Source organism: Vanellus vanellus (genome assembly GCF_965231255.1).
Source record: "Vanellus vanellus genome assembly, chromosome: 1".
Taxonomy (NCBI): domain Eukaryota; kingdom Metazoa; phylum Chordata; class Aves; order Charadriiformes; family Charadriidae; genus Vanellus; species Vanellus vanellus.
This window is the reverse complement of record NC_138905.1, coordinates 149,590,779-149,612,265: the sequence shown is the minus strand read 5'-3', so window position 1 is coordinate 149,612,265 and position 21,487 is coordinate 149,590,779. Positions and strand designations below refer to the sequence as shown.

Genomic DNA, 21,487 nt, shown 5'->3' with positions numbered 1-21,487 from the left:
GGATGTAGGACTCATGGCCCTAATGGCACAAACAGGAATCTAGTTTTCTGTATTGGCTGATTTCTCTGAAATAGATAAACTAAGAAGCATATGCTTCATCGTATGAGGATGTTAGCTGTATCTGTAACAGCCAAAGACCCGTATTCTGAAATGACATCAGAGACCTGGGGGCTTGTCTGATAAGAAATGGGATTTCTTCTCATCCTTGGATAATATTTCCTTTAACCTACTCCTCACCCCCTTACTGTTGTGCAGTGAACTGTGTACTGTATATGGCTTTTTCCCACCAGTGATGTGGCTGAACATCAGCGATATTTTACCCTTGTTTTGGAAAGCACTGTGGAATCAAACACATCCACATTTATATAACACTATAATTAATCCAGCGTGTCTGGATGTGTGAGGAAACGGGAATGGCCTGTCCCTTTCTTTGTCTCTGTTGCATAACTCATGCTTTAAACTAGGTGCATTATCTTGCGAGATGTTATATAGCGAGTTTGTTCACAATGCCCCAGTAGCTGTGTCGGTAGAACTATTCACAAGCAGGGAAATTTCAGAGGAAAATGTGAATGTTCCCTGATAAGCAGTCACTTGGGCTTTTTTTGTTGTTGTTTTTTTGCATGATTTGCTGCTAAGGATCTAGTTTTAAGTGTTATTACCCATGTGTGGAAGTATAATTTTGATTTGATCCATATTCTCTTTAATGCCAAAATTGCTGAAAAAACTTTTTTAATTTGGTTTCAAATTCAAATATGATGGTTTTACTGTTATCTTTTAATTGTCAGTATTCATATTGCTAGTATAAGTGTTTGTATAATCTTTTTCATAATAGACACTGGAAATATGTAAAAGAAAGCCTTCGACTGAACAGTTGCTCATTCATGGGAATATAAATTCAGTTCTACATATGGAATTCACTGAGAGCCTGCACATATGGCCCACAATTTCCAAGCTTAAGAAGAACTCACAGGTGCTTAGGTGACCCTTTCATTGCTGGTAAGGGTCACGTAGAGAGCATCTTTGTCTTCCAACATTCTTCTTCCACCCACTTGGTGGTTTCAAACTGAATGTAAGGGGGCAGACTCAGCTGGGCAGCGTGTGAAGAAACTTTCCGGTGTTGGACTGAGCCCTAGTTCCTTCGACCTAAAGGGTGCGCTTGCTTCAGAGACAGAAAAAAAGCCATTCACGTGCCTTTCTTGGGTGAAATTCTCTTGTTGATGGGATAGAGAACATCGGTAGGTCCATTCAGTAACAGACAGCTGGAGGCTGAAAGAAAGCAAGGTAAATGCAGCTAAAACCTATAAGAAAATTCAGCAGGCACACTACGGCACAAAAAAAAAACCAAACCAAACCAAAACAAAAACCCCCCACCCCAGCCTATTTATATTCCATGAAAAAAATCGGCATAAAAACCTAACGTCCAGTTATTTTATGGCTCTGCTTACGTTTGTTGCTAACAGAAGTCTCTGTAATGTAGCTCACGGGCAACACCATTGAGCTAATTTTCCACCAGTCTTTGTCTTCATTGTTTTATCAGTAAAGTCGCCCATATTTGATGAAGGAACTTGAGCTGAATTTGCCAACAGTTTGGTAATTCTGATAGGCCAAGGGCTGCTGTCTTTGGTCAAGATACAACAAGAGCCAAAGTACAGCTGATCTTATATTGCTGAGCGTGATTTAAAGGAAAATCTTTGAAAGAAGTATAACTGCCTGAATTACTACTTTTTTATATGTTTTTAAATGAGAATGTAAAGGCCAAGGGCATTTTTTCCTATTTAATACTATTAAATCCATCATTAAATCTCTCGCTGAACACTGGGTGAATTTAATGGTGCCCTCAAGTGCCGATGCTGATGCTTGACTGTGTTAATATTGTTGTATATACAGATACAATAAATAACACTTAGCTATGGTAGTATTAGCAACCTTATTGGGTATATCAATACAAATAGCTGTACTAATGAGATTAAGCATCAGAAACTGATGGAGGTGTGAATCTAGGCACTGGGACTAAAATATGGATAGGGATTCAACACTTTGAACCTATCAATAAAACCAAACAGACTCTACTAAAAGCTTTATTGCTAGCTGGCATTAAAGGATTAATTTGAAAGTACGGTTTTTATCTTTTCTCATCTCGCTTTATAACATGCTCTGTCTTAAAACTTCAGTCTGTCTTGCGCACAGGTATTATAAGTGTTTCTACTTGCTGGATAATCGGCAAAACCCCTGGCAGGCCTTTCTGCTTTGCCTTGTTGTAACCAGAGGTCCCTTTGGTTGACATAATTCAGCACTGGGGATGGACTGGGTTTGTACCACTGCTATTTTTTATGTCTTGTATTCTGAACACGGAGTTGCATTAGTCGAGTCACCTCTAGATCATCATTTCTTCTCGAAACATACACCGGTTGGATGCCATTGCTTTGCCCGTGCAGATTATTTTAAGCCACCTGGCATAATGCCAGGATCCCATTTTTCTCACATGAAAAGCATGAAATGTTCACGATTACAGTACTCTTTTACCATCACAGTAATCTCCAACTGTCTCGGTTTCATTTTGAGGGTGTTCCTTGTTTATGCTTTTATTGCTGGTAGGGAAAAAAGCTCTATGTTGTGATCTTTCTTCTAATGGGATTCTACATATACTAAAGCTTTGAAAGATGTATCCACTGCTTTGTTTTACTAAGAAACTTTTTCAAAGTGAAAAAAAAGTTGACCTAATGGATTACCTTTAATCAACAGGGGTGAAATCCTTCCCTGGGTAGGGAAATCATTGAAGGCTTAAGCAGGAATTAAGTGATACATAGACATTATGTGGACCTTCTTATTGCAGTTTGATGGTTCTTATGAAGAGAAGTCAAAATAAATTAACTTTTTCTGCCACAAAACAAACCTTCGTGACTTTTAATATTTTAGATTACCAGTGCTAAGGCAGTTGTTCCTGATTCTGTGCTCTGTAAAAAAATAGGTAGCATAATTAAAAAGGGGTAGTGGTGTGACCTGTTTCCTTTTTCTTTATGTATTACTTTAATTTTTCCACACGATTTCTATGAGGTTAAAAAAAAAAAGAAAATATATACATCCTCATTTGTTCAAGTGACAGCAAAAGGATGTTTATTTTGCTGTAAAGTGGATAAGTAAATCACGTGTAGTTAAGAGCTCAAAAATAAACAAGCATTTGTAACCGTGTTACTTCCTTGTGTGCCTCTGTCACGATGCAGCCTATAATTTCATAATCACCTACTGTTTGCTGGCAAACATCTTGAGGAATGTTTTAGAGAGTTGTAAAAACTTTTGTTAGCGTCATTTTTCATAACATTCTAGCTGTAAACCCAAGCTGTCGTCGTACTGAGAGTCTGGTACAACATCGACAGAGAATACCTAGAAACGGTGAGGCAGCATGAATACACGAGTCCTTGCAGGCTTTCTGTGTGCATAGGGGTGTTTCATCAGTTTAATTGTTTCCTAACCAAGTCTACTTACAAACTGTTTCAAAGTTCTGTTTATTATTCTTTCCATTCATTTAATTTGGCGTTAGCCAATTTAGATGAATCTAAATGTATTTGGTTTTAGTTAAAACCAAAGCAGTCATACAATCTCTAACACGCATTATGTTAAAGTGGTTTAAAACTGTTGCTTTTTTTAAATAGATGCAAATTTCTTATGCAGACAATGCCTACGATAATGAATAAGATACCAGCGTTACTCTGCTTCTTAATGAAATGAACAGTATAGTGGATGAAGCCAGAATATGTGCTTTAGTAACAGAGTTAAGGATTCAGTGTATATTTTCGTACCTTCTACTATTTTTTCCAAGTGGAGTCACAGAATGGCATTGACATCCTCAGTACGGTTTGTGCTGGGACAGGGAAACAACAGGGTTTTCTTATGGGATTTTCTGACTCAAGATTCTTTCAACCTTAACTCCAGTTTTATGTGTTTTACCTCGTAATAATAGTATGGTACTTACAGAGATTACAAGGGTGCTGGGATGCTTAATTCAAGTTTGCAGAATACCTTGCAAATGAAAGCCAGTGTGTACAATAAGCACTAAATGTTATTGTTTCAGGGCTTAAAGCAGACAGAGCTTGAGACAACGATAGCTTTGAAGAACCCTCTTAATATAAATGCTAGATAAGAGTGAATTGCACAGTTAAGGAACAGGTCTCCTTCACTGCTCCGTGGGTGTATTTGCAGCGAGTGAAGCACTATTTAAAATCAGTTTTAACAAGAAATGACAGATTGCCTAGGGACAACAGGGACAAAGGGTCACTCCTTGCCTTCCGCAGCTTCCCAAAGGCCATCCCAGGTAGCAGGGAGAAGTGGTGAGTGCTGTTTCGTGCTCCTGGCACTGGCTCCCTAGAACACGATGGTGAGCAGCAGCAGCCCGGGCAGGCTCCCTGCCTATGCATAATGCCCTCGCACAGGCTCCCAGAGGAACTGTGCTGCTGGCAAGCCTAACATTTTTCTACACAGCAGCCAGGGACTGGCCTCAAGCCCTCTCACAGAATCACAGGATTGTCAGGGTTGGAAGGGACCTCTGGAGATCATCTAGTCCAACCCCCCTGCCAGAGCAGGGTCACCTACAGCAGGTTGCACAGGGTGGCGTCCAGGCGGGTTTTGAATGTCTCCGGGGTCAGAGACTCCACAACCTCTCTGGGCAGCCTGTTCCAGTGCTCTGCCACCCTCAAAGTAAAGAAGTTCCTCCTCATGCTTAGATGGAACTTCCGATGTTCAAGTTTGTGCCCGTTACCTCTTGTCCTATCACTGGGCACCACTGAAAAAAAGACTGTTCCCGTCCCCCTGGCACCCTCCCTTTGAGTATTTATAAGCATTGATAAATACTCCCCACCCTTGCCGGTGTTTTCAGGGTGCAGGTCTGGATCTATTTTCCAAGGCTGCCGCAGTAGGAACCTGCAGCCTCTGAAGTGCAGGGACTGTGATTGTGCCCGCTCTACAAGCAGGGGCAGTGCCCTGTGCACTCACGCTCTGCTTGGCCCCATCACAGGCCTTCTCTCCTAAACATCAAAACCAGCCCACAGATTAATGTGAAAAATAGTCTCTTTGTACCTGCTGATTGGCTGCTTTGACTCTGCAAAACAGATGAAAATCATTATAACCGGAGCTCGGTGTGCCCTGCTTACCAAAACCTTACTGTGATGAAAAAGGCCCTGATTATCTGCTGTTGCCTCAATAAGCCATGCAAAGACTGGAACATAACAGCAGGACTTGGGTCTTATCACTTTCCAGGCTTTATTTTTGCCTCTGCTCCCAACAATGAAACCTCCAGCCTTGTTGAGTGCCGTTTGCATTAGCCAGGGGTCGCAGTGTGCGTGGATGGGGGTCTCAGAAGTGCTTGAGTGACTTTGGATGGAGAGTACAGCAAGTGAGACTTCTCTGCTAAATTCTTCAGCTATTTTGAGGAGTCTTCCAGTACATATTTTCTTCCTTTTTTCCTCTCCCATATGCTTTTGACACATATTTGGACAAAATCGTTCAAACATCGACACTGGAAGATGTCAAAAAGAAAAGGAAATCACTTCACCCGTCTAAAATACTGTAAGATGATCTTGTCCACAAAAGTTTCTGTCAATTCACAGATCGCTAAATTCAGCAGTTCAATGTGCAGTATGAGTTTTGAGGAGGTTCAACTACACGTGTTATCCTTGGTAGAGGATAAAATATCCCCAGTAGAGAGCCTCTACTATTATACTGTGCAAGCTTTGTGAATTTTTTACTGCAGATTAAGTTCCAAAGTTATCCAGTAATTTATCTGGAGCGACTAGCCTGGTCCTCCAAATCTTTTCCCACTCATGCTGGGATTTTTACCACTGTAAAAGTCAATAAAACCTGATGCTGCTGCTAACTTCTGAGCAAAATCACAGCCTAAGTATTCATACTGACACATACATGCTACAAAGTAGTGCTCATCCCAGAGAGATTATAACCACATATGCATATAGGAATGGGACTACACATGGGGAAAAGGAAGTGCTATTAACTCACTTTTCCAAGTGCAGGAGGATGTATCCAGCCTTTTACATTGCGGAGAGCCTTGGAGCAGGCCCACCAGCCTCTGGCTCTAGCACTAAGCCCCACTCTGCTACTTCACTGGATTTTTTCTAGCATGGATGGCTGATTCTTCAGGGGAATCCGGGGCTGTTTGCCCAGGGAGCCCTGGAGGAAGAAGGAGGATGTTTGCACCTGACCCCCACTTCTGGGCAGGGCTTATTCCCCAAGCCCCACAGTGAGAGGTTGGTAGTATGGAGACCATCTTTCCTCTATGCCTACCAGGGGAAGGAAGTCATGTATGTTATTGTAGACAACAAGAGACAAAGGGCAACCCTGAGTAGTGGCTGTGCCTACATGGATCTGCTGTAACTGTTCTGCACACCCTGGTCCCAACTCCAGGGATCAAGGCTGGGCACCTCAGCTCATAGAATCATAGAATCATAGAATAGTTTGGGTTGGAAGGGATCGTAAAAGTTCATCTAGTCCAACGTCCCCTGCAATGAGCAGGGACATCTTCAACTAGATTGCTCAGAGCCCTGTTCAACCTGAACTTGAATGTTTCCAGGGATGGGGCATCTACCACCTCTCTGGACAACCTGTGCCGGTGTTTCACCACCCTCATCATAAAAAAATTTCTTCTATCTGGTCTAAATCTACCCTCTTTTAGTTTAAAACCAGTGACCCTTGTCCTATTGCAACAGGTTCTGCTGAAAAGATTGTCCCTATCTTTCCTGTAGACCCCCTTTAAGTACTGAAAGGCCGCAATAAGGTCTCCCTGGAGCCTTCTCTTCTCCAGGCTGAGCAACCCCAACTCTCTCAGCCTGTTCTCATAGGAGAGGTGTTCCATCCTTCTGATCATCTTTGTGGCCCTCCTCTGCACCTGCTCCAACAGGTCCATGTGTATTTTGTACTGGGGACCCCAGAGCTGGATGCAGTACTCCAGATGGGGTCTCACGAGAGCAGAGTAGAGGGGCAGAATCACCTCCCTTGACCTGCTGACCACACTGCTTTTAATGCAGCCCAGGATGGGGTTGGCCTTCTGGGCTGCGAGTGCCCTTTGTCAGCTCATGTCCAGCTTTTCATCCACCAGTACACCCAAGTCCTCGGCAGAGCTGCTTTCAATCCCTTCATCCCCCAGCCTGTATTGATACCAGGGATTGCCCTGACTCAGGTGCAGGACCTTGCACTTGGCCTTGTTGAACCTCATAAGGTTCACACAGGTCCACTTCTCGATCCTGACCAGGTCCCTCTGGATGGCATTCCATCCCTCAGGCATGTCAACCACACCACTCAGCTTGGTGCCATCTGCAGACTTTCTGAGGGTGAACTCAATCCCCCGTCTATTGTCATTGATGAAGATATTGAACAGTACTGGTCCCAGTACAGACCCCTGAGGGACGCCATTTGTCACCAATCTCCATCTGGACATTGAGCCATTGACCACTACCCTCTGGATGCGACCATCCAACCAATTCCTCATCCACTGAAGAGTCCACCCATCAAATCCATCTCTCCTCAATTTAGAGAGAAGGATGTTTTGGGGGGACCATGTCAAAGGCCTTACAAAAATCCAGATAGCTCTTTCCTCATCCACTGATGTAGTCTCTCCATCATAGAAGGCCACAAGGTTGGTCAGGCAAGACTTGCCCTTGGTGAAACCATGCTAGCTTTCTCAAATCACCTCACTGTCCTGCACGTGCCTTAGCATAGCTTCTAGGTTTTCCTCTGCCATCCAACTGCTCTTTCAGGATGAGACAAAATCCAAATGTGACTTGTTAGAAGAAAGATGATAGCAGCTGTCTAGCCTTCTCACTACCCTCAACGTTAAAACTGGAAAACCTAATACTGTGTTGTCTATATATTTTAGGAAGACATTTTAGATTATCACAGATGACCTTTCTGGAACAGCAATGTCTTCTTAATGTGAAGGTATTAAAAGGTAATGTGGAGTATTTATGTTTTCAAGAAACGCAGGGTAGGGAAGAAAAGTCTTATGCATGCTTGACTCTCATCCTGTTATGCAGATGGCCAAGATAGGAAGCGTGGTAACACTCTCAGGTTTGGAGATAGAGACATAACCTAAGAGATGGTCTAAGAAAAAGTGTCAGGGCAGCCTAGCTGAAATAATAGCCCTGCCAGGAAGTCATCTCTGAATTCTCCCTCAACTTATACGTGTTACTATAGCAAATAGAGAGCACTGATCAAAATCTCTGTGCTAGGTGCCATACAAGCATGTAAGAAATAAAGCTTTGCTCCAAGGAGCACAAGGCCAGACTCACACACACACCCCCACAGCCTGAGGCACTTTAGGACTGAGTACAGCATCTATAGACGATATAGAAAGTCACTTCCAGAGGGTGCTCCAGATCTTAGGTCCGCTGACGTGCCCCACGCTGGTATCTTTATCTTTTCCGCTGACTATAGCAAGTGTGTCAGGCAGATGCCCTCACATTGTTGACCCCTTAGTTAAATCCCCAAGGTTAAGCGTAATGCACCTGGACCTTATACAATCAAAAGCAGCAGGGGACAATTACGGGTGATAGATTACTGTTACACAAGGAAAGAGCAAACTTTTGTTTCTATCTTTTCTAAAACACAATGGAACATCCCTTTCTCTTAAACACTGCTTTTGTGGTCAGTACCTGGCGTTCACACATGAATACAAATGGTTCACATGTTTTCTTGATTTATAAAGCCTGTATTGAGAGCTAGAAATGGTAAGGATTTTGATGGACTGAAAAAGAAGCTCCAAAAATAAAGAACAAGAATCCCACTTAGGTACATTTAGATGTGAGTCTGAATGGTGTCTTTTATCAGCCAGTCTGACTAGTATTCTGACCTGTGTAATAAGCCAGATAACTGCAGCCACTCTCCCCTGTTTTGAGCCCATTATCTTGTATTTGGCTGAAGCATATCATTCAGAAAAGCGTCTTTTCTTGATCTTAAGACTCCAAGAGACGAAGACAGTCATTCCCATAGCACTGCATTCCAGCAGTGAGCCACCAGCTCATGAGAAGTTGTTCTTTTTTGCCTAACTCCAATTTGCCTTTTTGTCCTTTTATCCATTGGCTTATGATAAAAGAAGTTAGTGGTTTTCATCGTTTTCTATTATTGTGAAGTGACGGTATTTTCTACTGAGACCTATTTGGAAATTTTGTGTACATGGACAACTATTAAGCATGAACAACCTTGATTTTTTCAGTCATCTCTTGTGAATCCTGTTGAAGGTGCTCAGTAGAGGTTCTACCTTTTACCTTGGGACAATTGACAGTTGGCTACAAATAAGTTTTCTAAAAGTCATGTTAGAAGTTTTTTCCCCCCCGTGAAGATACTTACGCAGATCAAGCATAGTACTTCTTAGTCTAACAGGGCTGATCTCTCGAAATATCTGTGGGGTTTTTTGTTCTTTTTTTCACCTTCTCAGAATTTCCATAATTTTTGAAGAAATGGGGACAAAGAAACAGGCTACTCCAGCATTGGCCTCACCAATTTTACTGTGCTACTTCTCCATTTTCAAATACACAATGACGGAGCAAGCACTTTGGACCAGTGCATGAGATGTTGCGACATTATTTTCAGTCGCTTGTCCTCTGGTGATCTCTAAATCCTTTCCAGGTCCAGTGTCCCAATCTACCAGGAATATATAGTGTTCTTCATTTGTGGACATGAGTTTGTCTGTTTTCAACTCTGTACACATCTGTACTCTTAGCTGAACTGGTCTCTGTTGTCTTCAGCCATCACATTGCGCCACTGTACTCCTTCTAGAATATGAACCATCAAGATTTAACATCTTTCTGTCAATTCAGATCTAGGAGGCACGCTGTGCATCCTTCAGAACAGATGGTTGAATTCACATACATTGAAGCATGGAGTGCTATACTGATTTCTTAACTCATTCAGAATAAATGACTTATATGTGAATAGATTCCCCAAGTCAGCAGAGCATCATAAACAAAATTGTTTGCTAATTGCACTCAGCCACATCCCTGCAAGGTTGTCCAGGAAGGATTTACAAGCAGCTTTGCCTTGCAGAACCTCTCTGTGCTACAGCAGGGAAAAAGGAAGGAGAGCCTCTTGCCTTGATGCTCAGCTCCACAGTCTGAGATGCCAGCCTGGTGTCATTTTCACCTGTAAATTGAGCACATTTCATCTAATATCATTAAGAAACAAGTGCAAACCTTCTTGGAGCTATGCTTTATAGGGCTACATTTGGCAGCAATTTAACTTCTAATACTTTAATTCTGACTTCTCTTCTTTCTATGGTCTTTTCTTACCCTCCCTATCTCTTTTCACGCTGACCAAGAAGTTTGTTGCAGTAGCACAGAACAGAAGCTTTCTTTCTTCTTGTTATGGTTGGCAGCCTTTGCAGTTACATTAGCCAAAGGCGTTCTGGTAGCACCTTAAACCTTAACCCAGAGCACAAGGTGTTTACTTCAAGTAATATCTGCCTGTAAGTTGTGCACAGAGCACACAGGCACTCCTGTGTTACCCATAAGTCGACAAAGCTTGAAATACTCAATCAGTTGGCTGAACAAGCTGAGCTAAAATTATCAATTCATACCCACCAGTGAATCTCCACTGTAGATGCACAAAAGCCCTCTTTGTGTGAGCCCTTGGGTTCCCAGGAACCATGTAAGTCTTTATGATACCCTCAGCCCTCTTAAACTGTCTTCAGGAGTAAGACTGGAACTAAGAACAAATTAGGCCAAACTGATGACCTGCTATTTCACTTTCTGTCCAGGGGGTGAACCAGGACTACTAACGTACCCATCAGAAAGCTTCCAGCCTCACACAAAAAAAGAAACTTGAAAATTTTGTCTAGTTTCAAAAAACCTAGATTTTTCTTCCCCACAAATCTTGCTTTGATGACCTCCTTACATTTAGCAGCATAATTTTGTCTGGAATAAAGGAATGTTTATATTAGAACATTACATGCGTTTGTGGAAAAAATATTTCAGTATTGCTAAATATTTACCGTGATGGTATTTTTGTCTTCTCCAAACCGCAGATGTTTTCCTCAGTAAATGTGTCTGTTTTGTAGCTTTGGGCATTTTTTTGTCTGCTCCTTTGTCCATATTAATACAATCATCCGTCAAAAACAGGGTGAGACCCAGCCCAGTGTCTTGGTCTTTATTTTCAATAGCCTTTGTTTTAGCTTCTTGTAATGTTTCCAGAGTAATCCTGAGGCCGCTACCATTGCTTTGTTAACAGCCTGCAGAATTAACGTGCTTGTTACGATCTCGGAAAATGTCAGCTGTATGCACTTTTTCATTATTATCTGAAATCATGCAGAGATCTGGACCTTGAAGTATCCTAGGTCTTTTCCTTTCCTCTTTCTCCTCCCCCCACTCCCAAGAGGCAGCTATTCATCTTCATTAGCCACTTCTGTTAGCTTGCTGCCAACTGAGACCAGAAAACTAGCTGCATCAGTCTTGCATGGCAATTCAGGAATTAGAATCCACAGTCCTTGGGTGCAGGAGGTTAATGCACTAATAAAGATTGTACCTTGATTAACCACATCATCTCAGCTTGCCCAGGCAAAGCTGGTTTTCAGACGGTTTGTCATATCATATGGCCCAATGCATTCATCTAAAAACATAGCTTCTTAGCTAAGAACAGATATTCATCACTGCAACTAAATGAGATATTTTATCCTTTTTTTTTTTTTTCATTTCGGTGAAGAATATTTAAAAAATTTTAAGGAAACCATCTAAATTCTGTTCTATGATTTACCTTTATGTAAAGGTACACCTTCTTCCTTTCCTGATAGTTAGAGATAAATCTTTCTATCTTAAACTCTGATATGAGAGAGCACGGTATGAGTAATATCCTAGTTAACACTTGCTCTTAGAATCTGACATTTCTCTTGGATATCTGTAGCTTCTTATGGGCTTATCAACACATTTGGTCACCCCCAAATGAACAAAAATTTGCCAGACTCTTTGTTAAAGAATTATAATCATACAATGAAGGACCTAAATAAGTCAATTTGGTAAGTGGCATTCTTTTACATTTATCTGTCCTAGATTGCTGAATCTTGACTAATCGTTGCAGGTTATTTGCAGGATGGTTCCACTAAAGCAGAGATAACGTATTCCAAACAGCAACTTACTGCACTGGCATTTGTGATTTGCTGTAGTGAATTGATCCACAGATCACGTTGCAAATGTTCATGATTTGGAATGGTTTAGTTCTGTAGATAACAAACATCTGGAGATTTAATGCTGAACACATTCTTTAATGCTGCAGTCTGCAAAATCTCTGACCTTCTCCCTTTCCAAGGGCCTAATTTCTCTTTTTTTTCTTTCCTTCTAACCGAGCCCACAGGCGCGCGCGCGCGCACACACAGAGTCCCGTTTCTGTCAAGCAATTTCAGCTGATGCCCATCCGTGTAGGTCTGAAGAACAAAGCACAGCACAAATGACACAGTCAAAAGCTACCCATTTACCTTTATTTCTTTGCTTAGAACAAAAAATTCCTTGACAAGCGCTCTGCCCTGGATTGTCATATATCTTTGGATGTTATACTGGTGAAGCCTATTGAAAGGAATTCATATTACAGAAAGCAATGAGGTATTTGAAGGGTCTTGGGACTGGAGCCAAAGGGGAAATGTGGTAGAATGTGTTTTGCAGCAGATGATTGCTATGAAAAAAGTCACTCCTTGAAATCATTTTAGCAGGAGTAGGGGAGACAGAAGAACTAGTGACTGAGGTTCAGTGCTGAACTGGCACCCAGCTCAGCGTAAATGGTGTCCGTACGGCTCTTTCAGCTCCGTGACAGGGAGCTCATAGTAGTTCCCTTATTTCATCCTTCAGTTAGTGGGTGGGTGAAACCACGTTTGTCACTTATCTCAAGTTTAGAAAGCATCTTGCATCATATGTGACATAAATATTAACTATAAATTAAAACCCACCCAAATAAGTGGATGGGAAGGAAGTAAACCAGGAAACAACAGAAGCTGGAAAATGGCAACATATTTTGGTGAGTAGTGGTGGTTCTGAATAACACCTTACTAAAAGGATAGTGACAAAATAAAAGCTGCTTAAATGGAAAGAGAAAAATTCTCAGGTGCTCAAAGGAAACTACAAGGCTTATGAGGAAGAAGAAAAAGAGTTAAGTAGATGTAGTTTGGATAAGCGACATCATAAAGAAGCAAGAGGAAACAGCTTTATCTTCCTATTTTACAGATGTATGTTTGAGATTTGGGTTAGAAAAGTTGCAGCAATAACAGATACTAGAGGAATCACTTTTGAAAAAAGAAAATTTACTTTTCACATCATGAGAACCTTATCATAGTGAAATGCTGTCAGCTTCAACATAGTCCCCAAAAGTTTCAGTGTCAGACTCTTTGCATTGGATGTTTGACACTAAAGTCATAGCCATGTTGTCAGCTAGTGGCAGTGTAGCTTCGCTGAACTGAAAGGGATCTTTGCCAACTGACAGCAGTTAAAAAGAGAGTCTCCTGTGTTAAAAAAAAAATAATCTATTTTATGAAGACAGAGAGTAACTGGATTAGAGGTTCTCAAACTGTGTACTGTGATCACTTGCTAAAGGGAAAGCTCTGTGTTAGCTTTGTGTTGCCTTGACTTCCAGCTGAATAAATGTATCTAATGCTTCCCTAAAATCTGCATTTAAACGTAGGTAACTATAAAGAAAGAGAGACTCTGCGGTCCCCGTGAGCTAACCGGCAGAGTATTTCCAAAGGAAAATTGTGTCTCATCAATCTCCTGTAATTCCTGCGACATGTCAGTAGAGCAGTGGATGAAGTTGAGCCAGCTAAAATAATTTTCAAAAGGTGTTTGACAGGGTCCTTTATGAGACGCTACAAACATTTCTTAAATCATCATCTGTGGAGAGACAAAATATCATGAATCAAAAATTGGCTAGGTGAGCACAAGCAAAGAGAAGGATTAAACAGTCAATTTTCTTAATGGCCCTATGATAAGTCCTGGTTTTGGCAGCGAATGAGCAGCAAGGTAATACATGTGGCTAGACTTTAAATCTAGATGGTACTCGTCTCCCTACTTTTTATTAATTACCATTTTTCTGAATCAGTTCAACCATTCCTGGTATCATGTGCCACACAGCAAGACTGATGGCAATAGACAAATAGCATTGCCTTAAGTCTAGAGAGAATACTATTATTTACCTCTGCGTGGTACTTTTCCTGAAAAATTACCTACAAGCTAGGGTTAAAAGCCCCAAACAAAACACTGCCAAGCAGTCATTAATCCACAAGAAATGTCTTGTTACTTAATTGTTGCTGCGGAAACTGAATTTGGAGCAAGGATACACAATACTATAGATTTCTTTATTTGAAGGCTTTCTCTTCAGTAAAAAGAAAAGCCAAGTTGGCATGTTGACTAAGATTAACTAGGCCTGGACTTTTATAGCTTGTAAAACTGGACATTTACGTAAAACTGGACATTTACGTATAACCGCTGAAAACTGATTTACTACAGGCAGGGACGAGTGTGGTTGCAGAGCTACAATATGCATGTGGATGAAATGTGCCAATGCCACCGCCACAAAGATGTCATGTTGAAACAACACAGAGGCAACCCTCACAAGGAGAAACGTGTGTTAAAAAAAAAAAAAACAAAAAAAGAGGGGGTCTCAGAGCCACCCCTAGGTCTTGTGTATCTGCCTGCAGGAGGAGGAGGGCAGTCATCATCATCTCAAACAAACTGTCCTGCAGTTGGGCACATGTGCTTATCTACATGTATTTTTAAGCAGTCTAGTCCAGTCTTTGTTCTTTGATCCAGAAATTTTTGTTTTCCCCCCTTCTGGATCACAAATTGCTTCTCAGTGCTTCCTTTAATTAACATTGTTCAGGACTTTAAGGTTAACTTAATCAAGTTTGGAGAAGTATCTAAATTGGTTTTAAATCAGACCATTATCTTGTAGTGGGTGGAACATTTTCTGGTGCAAGGTGTTTCGGACATATTTTTTGTGCAATTTATGCTAAAAAAAATCCCTGCTCTTTTCTCCTTCTAATATAAAAAATCTTTTGTGTCAATCAATGTTCTAACACCAATTTGAAGTTGCAGAGGATCTTGAGTACATTTATATTTTCATCAATCCATTTGAAGCATTGTTTTCAGTCCAGTGGGTACTTTACGCCAATACTGCCAATCCCAAACTCCAAAGGCAGGCAAGTTACCTGGGCGGAAAAGAGAAGCTGTGCATGAAAGTTTATTTTCACAATAAAAGTTGAGTCCGTTCCTCTGAGTTAGTGAGATAGTTGCCTTTTGCGCTTACATTTTCAAAGATTTAACACCGTGTACTAAAAAAAGACCTTGATATAATCATATGTCACCAGTAGTTCTTTTAATCTGTCTCAAATATCTTCAGACAGAGTCTAAAATCATGAGATTTGGTGCACAAGGACATATTCTGGATTTGTTTCTGCTTGACCTTGCAAAGCGTTGACACTTGCTGGACACTCAAATCCTTTCTCCTGATTTTTGAGATTCTGTTCTTGGCAGCCAGAAAGAGGCTGTACATATAGTTTAATGTTTCTCTTATGAAAATATATTTTACTGGGTTTAAATCTTACCACTCCTCAGTGGTGACAACCTATAGTTTGGAATATTTTTCGTGTTAGGTTTCTGATTTTTTTTTTCTAAATTGATTTCATTTTGTAATTATCTGAATTCCAAAGGGTAGTGATAAATACACCATATGATCACAACTCAAAATATTATTCTAGCAAATTCCCATTCAGATATTCATGAAAATGGCAATTATTAACCCTGGCAAATATCAGTAGTCTTACTAAATCTTTGTGTCAGAAAGGGTTACGTCAAATTTAAATTATGTAGAAAGCTTTATTATATACCACAACTCAAAGTAAAAAGAGAGAAGAGAAGCTAGCTGAAAAAAAAAAAAAAAAGACCATTAAGGCCATTTTTCATTGAAGTGTGGATGAGAAATAATCTTGGGGAAAAGAAGAAATGAAAGATTTTGACATGTCAAAAAAAAAAGGTCACCCTTATTTTTAATCAGCCCTCTGGTCCTTTCCCTGGATGAAGGTATCATTGTCAGGCTGGGGCAGGCAAGGTGGGAGGGAAGAGCTCTGCTGCTGTAACAGATTGGTTTCTGCGTGGCATATAGCAGACTTCTCAGAAGATGTTTCCCTGAAGGTGACAGTGGGGGTCAGCCACCGTATAACCTGGAGGAACTGCTTCTTGGGCAAATGAAAATCATAAGTACTGAATAGCTTATTTCACAAGTAGGATAAGTTTAGGTCAAAGCCACCAGATGTTCCCAGTCTGGCTGCCCTGATTCTTCAATTGACAGAGATAACGTAAAGTGTTGCCCTTCAAAGGAAAGGGCCACATAGTTCATTCCTATGTGTACTTTGGGGCTCAGCACCTCAACTTGGAGGGGAAAACATTTTGTTTGTTTGGGAACGGTGTTTTACCGGTGGAAACACCTTTAGTCTATATGCACAACATCCCATTTTCTAGAAAGTAAGCAAATGGTCCTGTAAGGGAAAAGCAGAGAAAAGCAGGTGAGAAAGCAATACCTTTTTAGATCACAGCCTTAGTATTAAGTGTCCACATTGCAAATCTCCTTTTCATCAATTTATTGTCATAAATGTTTACAGTTGGAATATTTCCTAATATGTAATTCCTTAATCTTTTGAAGACAATAGCACGCATGCCAGGTACTTGTAGCAAACGGCAATCTGGTTGCCTGTGGTTTTTGTTGCCTGAGTTTAAAGAACTTACTGTAAATTAAACATTCCTATATACTGCTATTGCTGGCACTTATCAGATAAGGAAGTCATAAGATGAACAATCTGCCTCAAAGAACTGAAAAGCAAAGCAATTCTGATCCTGAAACTGCAAACCAGATGATGCCCTGATTAGAGGCACGCACGTAGATTACAGAAGTGTAATAAATCACGTAACTTTTTAGCCCCAAATAAAATAAAAGAATGCCGGTTTTATTAGGAAATAAACTGTTTATCAAGAATGCTTTAAAGGTGACATTTATTACTAATAAACTATGTTGAAAGGGCTGATCCTTTCATTGGCAGAACAGCTGGAGACTTTCCTCTATGGAAAAAATGCCCCAGCTCAGTCCGTGCCAGGTCAGGAAGCACTTCCACCAGCGCTAACGAAGGATGGGCAAGAGACTCACCCGCACCTTTTTTGCAAGCAAGAACATTTTCTTTTCTCTTTAAAAAGGAATGAGTCATGGAGATATAACTCCAGTGTTATTTTGGGACTGACCGTGGATCTCAGCACGACTCCTTGGAATATCACTGTGAAACAATTCCACAGTCAGCTAATGGTATCAAAACCCAGCAAAGCATCTGCCAGGCGAACTCTTAATAATGTCAGCGAGCCCCCTGCTTAGGCAGGATGTTATTTGCCTTTCAGCTCTTGAAACTTAGAGGCCGACTCTTCAGGGTTGTCACACTCCGTGTTACTTCTCATATTAATTCTGTTAAGTTGCTGCGTACCAAATATTATGGCTGTTGGTGCTGAAGATGTCAAAAAACATGTCCGTCCTTTAACAGCCTGCACTGGAGAGGAATATAAAACCTCTCTCTTGACAAACTTCTTGCCTGAAGTTTTTAATTTACACCTCCCCAAAAGCAGCCTTGCTTTGGAGACCAGTTCATTCAGGCTTGAATGATAACAGTATTGAAGGTGTGTCTACCTGCTACCTAAAGCTGTGTTAAGGATGACTGCATACAAGTCAGGTCAAGCTACGTATGTCTCTTAGATATTAAAAAATGTCCTTCAAAACAGCACAGGAAGGAGACAAAGGTGGAGTACGGACACCTTGTTTAGGGCTTGCCACATGTCTGTGTCCTGTAAGGCACAAATACCTTGCAGTTAGGAATTTATTCAACTCCTTTACAATGACAAAGGCAATTTGAGGAATTAACCATTGAGGAAGTGTTAAGCATTTATCATTCTGACCCTGTCTATGAAATCTATTTTGTGATTAGTCCATAGTGTGTACCCCATTACTTGATCATGAACTGAAATTTCTGGGTTTTTGTAAAAAAAGGTCTTTTGTTAGTCTCACCAGCCAGAATACATTGCATGATTAAAATGTGGTTGCAGATTGTCAGAGAAGTCAAACTCCTTGCACTTAAGATGCATTAACTATTCAGGAAAATGAAACGGTGCTTAAGAACTGCTCTCAAGAGTCTGTGATAAAAATCAATGTAGCTCATGTATTGTCTAGATTATATGTAAACTGGGCATTTCCTAGAAGCTGCAGTAACTTAAATATTCCACTACCCAGGCACTCTTGCTACGGATATACTGTCATCGTCTCCTATTCCATTGACTTTCTAAACAGTTTGCTGTACAATATTGTTTTTCAGGAGATGACCCATTCATGGCCTCCGCCACTCTCAGCTATTCACACACCAGGAAAGGCAGAACAAAGCAAGTTTCCCTTCCCAAACAAGGTAAGACACGCAACATGTAGAACCATGCCTCCTGCACCTCAAAGCATGTCCTACATAAGCCCTAAGTGTGTGAGGTCTCTGGACTGAGGCTAATGCTGTGCTGACGACCTTCTCCCTGTGTGTGCCAGTATCCCCTGCCTTTTCCCTGCTCACAGCCTCTGCAGGGCTACATGGTCTTGTCTGCAGATCTCCTGGCAGCAGCACTGTCATGGGTTCCTCACCACAAGGCAAAACTGCGGGTGTCCCTGGTTGGGTGTCCAGATGTGGTGCCTTCTGTGGGCACCTGCTGAGGCTCCTGACTGATACCTCAGGGCATACACAGCTGCAGCGACTGAAGAAGCTGCCACTCGCATCCATTGCTCCTGCTTCATTTGGCTTTGCTAGCTGAGATTTTTGTTGAAAGCAGTGAGGCCTGAGATGGGCTTTACTAACACATTGGCCTCTGCAGTCAGAGGCTGCGGAGCCGGCATACATCCCCTGCCACCAACCTGGCTTCAGGGGCAGCTTTGCCAGAGAAGCAGGCAGCCATGATGCCACAGAAGTATTTGCCAGGGAAGTATTTGATCCCTGAAGGGACCAAGGCCAGTGGTCCTGCTGATGGTGCCTCGAAACCGGCTCCACTATTCTGTGTGTACCCCAGGGAGGATGCAGTGCAGCATGGTAAAGCTCATCGGCACAAGCTTGGGGAAACCACATCATTTATACTTGGTAAGTCAGGAGGGAATGAAATCAGCTATCCTATGCAAGAGCCAATAAAAAATTTCACATTGCATCACCGTATGCTGTTTATATGCCACAAGCAGATTTCATGAAGTGTTCAAGCTTGAAAGATGGTATTGATGCTGTTTATAGCCTTTCTCCAGTTAAAGCAAGCTCCTTTGGTAACTTTTAAGTCCATTCTGCAAAATTTAGTGCAGGGAATAATTATAACCACAAAGCCAAGAAAGCTTTAAGATTTGCCTACAGTAGAACAGCTTTTCCATGGATGAGAGAGTAATGATTTTGAAGTACCAAGGGTGTAAACCAAAACATCTCTGGCCTGTTATGAAAGAAAAAGAAGGAAATAATTCACTCGTTGAGGGTAGACAGCTGATCAAAGATGGTAGGTGGGCTAGAGGCTTGTTACGTTAGAGTAAGTCCCGTAGGAGATAGATGGAACAGCAGCTTACAAGCCGGGGAAGTGCCCAGATACGGATGACAAAAACAAAGTGGTGCTTGCAGCTCTTCAGTTTCTGCCATAATTATCACCGTGCGATATGCTTGCATGGCACGTGTGCAGACGTGCAGGGGCAAGGTATGCACCTGTCAGCGCAACTGTGTGGCCATCGTGAATGCACTTCCTCACCACTAAATGTATTGTGATAAATATAGGAATAGGAGAACCACAGACCATAGGGCAAAGATATGTGAATAATGGTTGATATTGACTTTCTCATCTTCTCTCTGCCTGTTCATCCATCTCTCTGGGAAATATTCTAATAGTTTGAACTGCAGAGCCATTTCAGACATCTACCATTCATTTTTAAAGAGCCTTTTCTAGGTGGTTTCCTTTTCTCTTACCAAAGCAGAATTTCCATTTTATTTAAGCCTAGGATAAACAAGATTTCATCTAATAATATATGAGCATAGTTTTGTACATATAATAACATCACAACTGTATTGTGGCCTGGGTGGTTTGCATGGTCAGAAATTAGCTTTGTGTGAGATGGGGAAGAAGTACCTAACAAAACTCACCGGACTCTTGGAAAAATTCTGCCTTACTGGCCATAGATCATGTTAGTGTTAGACACCACCTCTATTTTAAAATATTTAAAATTAATTAAAAGCTGCTTCTGTGGCTTACTCTGAATCTGTACAGTCTCAGACTTTAGAAGGCATCTGCTTTTCAAGCTCCAAAATGCAAAGAATGGTTTCCTAATTTTTCAAACATGTTTTTGAAACATTCGTAAGCTAGCTATTGCCTTTCACAAAGTGTGATGTAAAATCTTTATTGGAGCTCATAGGGGATGTCTCCATAACTCTCAGGAAGCTTTCCCACAGGTAAGCTACGTAGCTGTCCCAACTTTTTAAAACCTAAGGACTACACCGAACTCTTGTGGACTGCACGCTATTCAGATAAATGGGGCTGCCAGTTAAGTGGTGGCCAAGGCCAGCAAAGAGGCTAAGAGGCTAAATTCAGGGCATCAGCTTCATCTCCTAGTTCCAAGCGATGCATGGTACCATGAATTCATTTTCAGTCTTTATGGCAGTGTTGAGCAATCAGTTCAGTTCATTTGCAGTGACTCTTCCAGCCAGAGAAGCAAGTAGGCTGCAATCCTTTTTAACAGAAGACAGTTCCCAAGTGTAAAGATACTCATCATTTTGGGAATGAGAAAAAAAAGAGAAGCTTGTAGGACTCCTGCCCTGTTGCAAGGATGTAAATCATGCTTACTTTTCTGTCTAGAAAAACTGAGTGTCAGCATCATTAGTTCCAATACATGCCACACTGCCTTTAACCTGCAACTCAAGTAATTAGTGATCTGACAGCTTGAAACTTGAAATTTATTAATTAGGCTATTAAAGTTGCAGAGGCCACAGCAACTACAGCTAGACTGTTTTTTGAAATCAGCCTGGTAATAAAAGCTAAATAACTGAGGTTTATACTTCACAAATATAACAGAATTGCATATTTGAAACTGCGTGTGTGGATGTGTCCATCTATGTAACTGAGCCTGGTGGACAGGGGGGGGATGTATGTGCGTATGCTTTACCTGTATATGAAATCAAACCTCATTAACACGGGAAGTCTGCGTTGATGCACATGAATGGAAGGAAAGTCCAGGTCAGGTTTGACACGTGCAGCACTGCCCGGTAGGTTTCCCAGCACAGCGCCCTGGGAGAGCACATTTAGGGAACTATCCTTTATGTAATAGAAGGCATAAAGTTACATTTTATCCTTAACTTTGAATTTTCTTTCTCTGTGGAATTAATTTGTACTCTTGAATTTAGTAGGAAGGGGCAATGACAGTCTCTTTATTTCTTGTTTCTCAAAGC

General features: G+C 41.3%; 1 protein-coding gene across 1 annotated transcript in view; it reads left to right on the top strand.

The window, feature by feature from the left end:
* The window catches only part of AFF3 (ALF transcription elongation factor 3), a gene marked incomplete at both ends in the record, with an annotated part of 333,261 nt that overhangs the window by 177,124 nt on the left and 134,650 nt on the right, over positions 1-21,487 (top strand). The window contains one exon of the mRNA XM_082488937.1: positions 18,368-18,454. Within this exon, the coding sequence (XP_082345063.1) occupies positions 18,368-18,454 (87 nt within the window). The remainder of the gene's footprint in view (positions 1-18,367; positions 18,455-21,487) is intronic.